We start from the raw sequence: 8,480 nt of genomic DNA, 5'->3' as shown, positions 1-8,480 counted from the left end.
AAAAGATGGCCTAGTAGGTCATCACTGGAAAGAGAGGCCCATAGGACTTGCAACCTTTATATGCCCCAGTACATGGGAATGCCAGGGCCAAAATGTGGGAATGGGCGGGTAGGGGAGTGGTGGGGTGTGTATGGGGGACTTTTTGGATAGCATTGGAAATGTAAATGAGGAAAATACCTAATAAAAAAATTAATTCAAAAAAAAAAAAAAAGAAATGTTAGATCCAAGAGATAGCGAGAGGAGGTGCTCCATGTGGGACATGACAAAGTCTTTGCAAATCTGATGTCATAGAAGCTGTAGTTCCCTGCATTGGTCATGCCAACAGAAATCTACTGTTCATGGAGGGGACCATGGAATCATTTCTGCTCTGCCAAAGTTTAGATTCTTGGGGAGAAACCATCACTGGTGTTAGTTGCTTATCAAATGGTTAACCTCACTAGTCTCCAATAGGTTTTTCTAAATCTATGGTCACACAGAGAACCTGATTAAAATCAGTGGGTCAAACAATAAATAAGAAGGTATGAATATAGGTTGGAGACATTTTGGAAGGGGTCAGGGCTAACAGTGACCAGAGGAAACTCAGTGTGGGTGAAGGTAAGTGTAGCTGCATGCATTACATAGATGTATGAAATTGTCAAAGAGCAATTTTAACCAATAAAAAATATTGAGCTTCCCATCTGAAATACTGGCTAAAAGTTTTTATGTTCCAACAAATGGTATGGTGTCCTGAATCAGAAAGGACAATATTAGTAACTGTTTCTTGCCCATAGTTGATGTTTTACTTGGACATTTGCTTCTCCCTCCTAAGTTAGTGGGTTTATTTTTTCAATCTCTACTCTCTTTTCTACTTTCAATATTTCAGGTATCTTACACATGTACTCACGTCTCAAAATCTTTCTTGATCCTCTCACAGACATAACAAAACAGCCCCTCTTCTACAGGACACAGTGTATTGCCCTTATTTTCACATATTTTATTACTTACTGTTGTAAACAACAGTATTAGCATTAGTTAACATTTATTTTATGTGTGCTATGTGTTCAATAATAAGGACAAGACTTTAATTTATTAATTCGTTAAAGAGTATTTTATCCTGCTTAATAATTAGGAGTATGGGTGTTGTATGTATAAATTCTTCTTCTGTAGTTTAGACATACAACATATAAGACATGGTCCATAAATATCTAATGAAATAGTTTTAAATAATGTAGAGGTTAGAACTGCCCTTAGATATTCTTATCTAGTGGCCCATCCAACTGAAACCAGTTAAATAAAAGTAGCTTTTCCAAGGATTTACAGCAAGTTGTAGCACTACTGAATAAATGACAGAAGGAAGTTTAGTTAGAACCATCTAGGTTTTCTAAGCCAAGAATGCAATGATATAAAAAATAACTACTTCACATTCTGCATCACATAAAAGCTCATTCATTACCTGGATAAATCCAGCCACTGAAGTTCTGAAAAATTGGAGAAGCTATAGCTTCTTAAGATCTTCAAGGGGTTGAAGCTCAGATCTATGTTCTTGGTTGAAGAAGGAATGCCATCAGGGACTTTGCTGAGATTCTGATCCATGCATTCATAGGTAATATTAGGAACTACCTGTAAATACCACACAACAATTGTTACATTTCCAACTTTATGTGTTCCCACTCCTCTCCAAAGACGAATAATGGGGTGATAAAACTCTCACACATACATGCCAGTCAACATACTGTCCATCTATTCATTCATTTATCCTGATTTATTTTGGTTGAAGCAAGCTTTCCTATAGACCAGTCTGGCCTTAAATTAGCTATACAGTCAAAGATAACATTGAACTCCCAATCTACCTGCCTCGCCCACACAAGTGCTGCCATTCTGGGGATATGGTATCACACCCATCCTACTCCATTCATTTATCTGCCTCTTCATATTTGCAAGACATCTTATTCCACATGTCAGGAAGAAAAAAAAATCACCTGAATTCTCAATGTATTAACATTCTGCTATGACAAAATTATAATTAAATGAGAAACAATAGAACCAGGTGTTACATGACGCTCAAGTCTGAAAACCTTAGTTTCATAACAAGTGTTCTGTGCTACTTGGTACAGAGTAGATATTTTTTATTACTATTATTTGAAATTATCATTATATCACTTCACTTTTCCTTTTCCACTCTTCGAGTTTTTTTCTTACTCCCTTTTCTTTGCTGTTTTTCAAGTCCATGTTGCCATTTTCATTAATTGTTGATATATATACATATATGAATATTGTATAAATAAAATCCTACATATATAAGTAGAACCTGTTCAGTTTGTATAATATTACTTATGTATATGTTTTCAGGGATGGACATTTGGCATTTGGTAACTAACTGGTGTGCTATTGCTTGGGAAAGACTATTTCTTCCAATCTATAAACAGAGATCATGACAGAAAATCACAACCAACCAAAATGCAGAATTCTGGAGTCCAGTACCAATGGAAGCACTTAACAATACAACCCCAACATCTACAGATGAGGGATCACTGCAGCAGAGGAGGCTGAAAGATTATGATTCAAAAGGTTATGAACTTTACTGCAATACTGTGTTCCTTAATGTCAAAAGCTACACCCATAAAGTTTCACTAACATGACTGCCTGCAAATGAGATGTAAGAGGCCAACAGGTACACATATCCAGGAGTCTTTAACCCTACACAAAGAACTAAAGAATACTGAGTGTGGGACAAAGTTTTGCTTGTGTGCTGGTTTGCCTTTATAATATCTTCTCTGAACCTCAGTAGTTTTATGTAAAACCCATGTTAATGTATGCTTGTATATACTTTAATGTAAAATTATTATTGTTCTAATTCATCATTTTCATTATATACAACTTACAACTACATGGAGAGTGCCAATAAAGATATATAGACATTCCCTAGCTACTGCATTATTTTTGACAATTATTTTTGTTCTTAGGTTCATTGACTTGCTCAGTTTGGTCCTGGGATCAGAGGCTGTCTTATAGTGCATGGATTCCAGTGGTAGAAAATTGTTCTCAGGGCTGAGTGTTTTCTCTATCATAATCTCCACTAGTTTTATCAGTTTTCTCACATTTATTGTGAACCCTATAACATAAAATTTCATGTAATATCATAATTATATGATTTCATCTGGCAAAATGCTTTGTTTAACCCAGTGAGTTTTGTTTTCTCTTATTTAAAAGCAATAGAATTCTCAAAGGGCTAAATGAGATCAGAGCTTATGACAAAGCTTGCATGAATTAAAGTGATAAATATTAATGTTAATTATCATTGGCTACTATTGATTCCTTGATGCATATTAGCATTTACTTACAACTTATGTATTTTATACTAATCTTCAAAAAGTCCTCTAAAGACAAAGAAAATAAAAAAGTTGGGGTAATACACATATAGTCAGAGGATTCATACATAAACAGGCTTCTTAACAAACATCTACCTAAATGGTACTCATCATAGGATCCTTGAAGGCAATGTATCTAAGAGAGTTAGGCGTCAGACAGAAATTCTTCTCTCACCTGCTATTATTTCCTTCACAGATTTTGATGACCAGGTAAATCTATTGCCTATATAGTTATTTTCCAGATGCTTTTCATTTGATCAATTGAACCATGAGCATTGATGCTCTAATGATTTTTGCTTGCTATTTATCTTCAAGGCTCAGAAATGTCCATGGTGACCTCTCAATGCTCAGTAGACATTTGTTGGATGAATGAATGATAAATATTGTTTAATTGATGGGACACCGGCCCGTTTAAGCCAAATAGTAGGCTTTTTCTGCTAAAGGCCATGGGCGGTACCAGAATAAATGTTACATGATTCCTGATGTCACTGCATTCATAGAACCAGCTAACAGAGAAGAAAATAACTAAGAACTATGAAAGCTGCAGAGACACAGATTCTAGATTCAGGAAAGCTGAGCAAGGAAATGCATGGAAAAGGAAAAAATATGTATGTCAAAAGGAGAAAAGAACATAAGCAAATAATAAGTGGGAACAAATGTAGAGAAACTGGCTAACAGTTATAGAAGGAGAGCCTTCTGTCATGGAGTAGCCACAGGCAGAACACGAGGACATCAGATGGTGCCCAGAATTCATTCTTTCTTTGGTTTCACACATACTACACACACAACCGAATACCTATCATGATCTAGGCCAGTGGTTCTTAACCTGTGGACTTTCACCCACTTAGGGGTCAAATAATCCATTTACAGGAGTTGCATATCACATATCCTGCCTATCGGATAGTTACATTATGGTTCAACACTGTAACAAAATTATAGTTAAGAAGTAGCAACAAAAAGAATTTTATGGGTGGAGGTCACCACAACCTGAGGAACTATATTAAAGGGTCTCAGCATTAAAGATGTTGAGAACCACTGAGAGGCATTGGTGACATGGTAACAAACCCAGTAGTAATACTCCCTTCCTTTTTATTCTACACAAAGGGAAGGATAAATGGTGGGGAAAAAAAGACAAAAGTACAAAATGATATGATCAATAAAAGAGCATATGGAGAGGGTAAAGGGAAAAATCAACATGAGGCAATCAAGAAAAATCAAACTGAGGAGACATTCACACAGAGATCTACATAAAATGAAAAAGATAATCCTGAAATCAAAGCTCCACATTAGAGTACTGCAGCTATAAGCCACACATAGCTATGAAACATGAAACACGCATAGGAGAAATCAAAATATACAGTAAGCCAAAAATGTTGCTGAATGTCTAATTCCCTGTATCAAAAATTGAACATAAGGTATCTTCGTAATTGCTTAACTATGTGGTAGGATTTCCCCCTAATAAACATTACAGGAAACCAGTCACTAGGTGAGTAGGTGAGACTTCTGGGTCAGGAAGAGGAAGAGGGAGGCAGGAGTAAGGAAGGTTTCTTTGTGGATGGTGGAGAGCATTGGAGGCACAAAGTAGGTAGTCGGAGGCTGTCAATTCAAATGGTGCATCCTCCAGGGTCTGCCACCTAAGGATTTTGTTTGCTTGTTTTTTGGTTATTTTATTCATTTGGTTATTTATTCAAATGTTATCCCCCTTCCCAGTTTTCCTTCCACAAGCCCCCTATCCTCTCATCCCTCCCCCACCCCTGCCTCTATGAGGGTGTTCCCTCACCCTCACACCCACTCCTGCCTCAGTAGCCTAGTGTTCCCCTATCTTGAGTCCTCAAGTCTCCACAAGACCAAGAGGCTCCCAAGTTGGAGGATTTTTAACATAGATTAGTTTACAAAATCAGTACAGGGGAATGGCAGAGCCAGGAAGTGGGAGTGGGTAGGTTGGGGAGCAGGGCGGAGGGGAGGGTATAGGGGGCTGTGGGGATAGCATTTGAAATGTAAATTAAGAAAATGTCAAATAAAAAAATCAGGATGCTAGGTTCTGCACCCAACATTGTGTTACCTGTTGATTGTAGACTAAGTTTGTGTTTTGTTTTCCTTCACGTGGCAATTCAACTGGGTTCCAGAGAAAGGTATGGTGGTAGAGTGTGGTGTGCAAGAGTATATCCCAGCCAATATGAACTAACCAATACCCCCAGAGCTCATGTCTCTAGCTGCATATGTAGCAGAAGATGGCCTAGTCAGCCATCACTGGGAAGAGAGGCCCCTTGGTATTGCAAACTTTATATGCCCCAGTACAGGGGAACACCAGGGCCAAGAAGTGGGAGTGGGTGGATAGGGGAGTAGGGAGGGGGGAGGGTATAGGGAACTTTCAGGATAGCATTTGAAATGTATATAAAGAAAATATCTAATAAAAAAAAGAGTACACCCCAGACAGCTGCAGGAATTTGGAAATGTGGGGTGTGCTTGGCATCAGCCAGCCATGGGAACTTAGCGAGCCTGGTGAAGAGAGCAATTTCGGAGCTCTGGAGACACAGAGCCAGCATAGGTGAGACAGACCCTAACTAAAGGAAAGAACGTGTTCTCCTCAGCCTGTCCACAGGGCTGGAGACAGACCTGAGGCTAGTGCTTCGCCAGTGTTAGTGTGGAATGCTTTTATTATATTTCACACAACATAACTATATTTGATTGCATAAAAATCACTGAAACTAATTTCATGCATTTATTCTTAATTTTTCAATTTGATCAACAGTGAAGTTTTAAACTATATACAGGGATTCCATAATTTTAGCACATTGAGCCTTGACCTAGGTGAGGGATGATGGTGTGCATAGGTAGCTTAGGCAGTGCCAAGGCCCTGTGGGATGAAGCAACCATCATGGTTCTAAAGAGTCATTAAGAGTATAAAGGAGTAGTTTGATAAATCTAAGACCCTGGACCAATAACAACAAATAAAGAAGAAATTATGTGTGGGTTTAGAAAGGACTGTGAATTAGGAAAGCAGTGAGTAATCACCCCTGAAGACAAGGCCAAGGGTCCTGAGACCTGGCTTACAGAAGGAACAAGCAAGCTTTGAGAGTTGACAAAGCACACCAGACACCAAGAGCAACGGGATTTTATCTCAGTGTAGCACTGATTGGAAATTCCATCTCTGTCAACGTAACTGAGGAATCAGAAAGCAAGATACTATGATTATAACTTTTTAAAATTAACAGTATTTTTCCCCATGTGAATGCCATGTATCTTAACTCATTGAACCTGTTTTGAGCTTCTGAGCCTACCTCACCCCGAATTCCTTCCTTGTTTGCTCAGTTCTATTGTGAGCTTCTAAGATAATTGCGTGGTCTGTGCAGGAGGAAAACAAGAATGAGTCATGGGTCAGATTACTCACGACTCAGTATTCAACCAAAACGGGAGTTACTGCCTTAGTCCCTCTTCTTCCCTCACCCCTCCCATTTCTTTATCTCCTAGAATTAGTTGCAGAATACTAAAATCTCTTAGAAAACTCTTAGTGTTTTTGTGTGTTTTGTTGTTTTATTTTTAATAGAAATTCTTTCATTTAAGACAATTGTTCCCTTTATTCATTTGTGTGTGTGCTCATGCATAAACACACCTGCCAAGGCAGACACTTGCAACTGAGAAGACATCTTAAAGGAGGAGATTCCCTGCCTCTAACTTGTGAGGCTTGAGGCTTGAACTCAGATTTTCATCAGGCTTGGCAGCCACTGACCTTACCTGCTGAGCTACCGCTTCATCTCTCAAAGATGCTTGGAAAGCAGCAGAAATGACACAGCTACCTTCACTTGATTTGGAAAGGGAAGGATGACCGCTAAAAGCTGAGTGGCCAGAGTTCCCACAGAAAGCCCTGAAATTACAGCCTACTTACATTTTTTAGGGATCACAGTCATTCTTTCATCCTGTGAATACTGGCCTCAGAGACGTTCAGTAATTTCTTTAACATCTCTCAGGTATGTCACAGAACAATGACTTTAAACTAGTTTTACTAATTTCAAGTCCCTAAATCATGACTCAGATGAAACAAGACACTCCTGGCTGCCTGTTCCTGCCCTGTGTTAACACTGAGGCTTTTTGTTGCCACGGCTTCTCAAGTTTTTGGTTAGTTTAACTCCTTCGTGCAAAATAAACTAAACAGAGCACACACAGGGAGCTCTGAGCTGAGGATAGTTTTGAGAAACAAGGCAGGCTAGCAGGAAAGAGTGTGATCACATGCGATCAAGACACATACCTCTATGCAGGGATTCAAGCTTCCTGGTGTCAGGCAGGAGAGGAACAGTGCCATGATTAGAGTCCTAGCCAGGAGCCAGAGAAGCATCATCCTGGCTTTTTCTGCAACCAGTGGAGGCCGTGAGAGAGCATGACGATCTGTAACTGGTGGCAGCGCAGAGTCCCTGGGACACCTGCCTCTTCCCTCCCAGTGGGTGCCCCTCTGCAAGCAAGTACTATATTCAAAGAGGAAGTGAGAGTGCCAACCTTAGCATTCTCACTTTTGGTTTTGTTCTAGAATCGATCTGCCCTGTCGCAGGAGGGAAGTTAGAAGACTGAAGAGTAGAACAGGAAGAAGGCGTTTGCTGACCGACTGGAGAAACAGCAAGAGGAAGCTGGCTTTCATCCCAGGAAGTCATCTGACCTCTGGGCTTGGTGAAGGCAGGGAACTGGCGTGGAGCAACATCCTCATTCCTTCTTTATTTTCAACAGAGGATGCTTACTGCTTCAGTTAGACTTCCAAGGGAACAGTACATAATTCTACATGTGACGCTGCTAGTGAAGAAGTGGTGAAGGGATTCAGAAGTTGCTGAGGTAAAGGTCCCAGATCACCTTGTCCAAATGATTTTACTCCCTGAGCCTCATTTTCAGCCCTGTAAACCTGAAAACAGTTTTTACCTCCCTTCTTCTTTACATATTTACATTATTTGACATATCTAAATACTAATATTTAGAATACATACTCTTAGAAGGCTATGTGATTCTGCCTGGATAATCTGTGGACTGTTGGCATGTGGTAGCTTCCCAGGGAAGCTTCTGATAAGAAGATGAAAATACCAACAACCTCCAACCTCCATTGAGACTTCAGGAGAGCTGACCTGCATTATGAAACTTCCAGCCCCAAATTCC

General features: G+C 39.4%; 1 protein-coding gene and 1 long non-coding RNA gene across 2 annotated transcripts in view; one reads left to right on the top strand and one right to left on the bottom strand.

The window, feature by feature from the left end:
- LOC115030894 overlaps window positions 1-2,774 on the top strand; it is a 62,445-nt gene extending 59,671 nt beyond the window's left edge. The window contains exon 4 of the long non-coding RNA XR_003836489.1: window positions 2,329-2,774. This is a non-coding gene — a long non-coding RNA (uncharacterized LOC115030894). The remainder of the gene's footprint in view (window positions 1-2,328) is intronic.
- Tlr4 (toll like receptor 4) overlaps window positions 1-7,968 on the bottom strand; it is a 16,675-nt gene extending 8,707 nt beyond the window's left edge. Inside the window, exons 1-2 of the mRNA XM_021161091.1 lie at window positions 7,594-7,968; window positions 1,433-1,599 (exon numbers count right to left, since the gene is read on the bottom strand). Coding sequence (XP_021016750.1) covers window positions 1,433-1,599; window positions 7,594-7,683 — 257 coding nt within the window. The 5' untranslated portion in view covers window positions 7,684-7,968. The remainder of the gene's footprint in view (window positions 1-1,432; window positions 1,600-7,593) is intronic.
- Window positions 7,969-8,480: the final 512 nt, after the last annotated feature.

Source organism: Mus caroli, chromosome 4 (genome assembly GCF_900094665.2).
Source record: "Mus caroli chromosome 4, CAROLI_EIJ_v1.1, whole genome shotgun sequence".
Classification (NCBI taxonomy): Eukaryota; Metazoa; Chordata; class Mammalia; order Rodentia; family Muridae; genus Mus; species Mus caroli.
The sequence above is the reverse complement of the archived record's forward strand: the minus strand, read 5'-3'. Positions and strand labels throughout refer to the sequence as shown.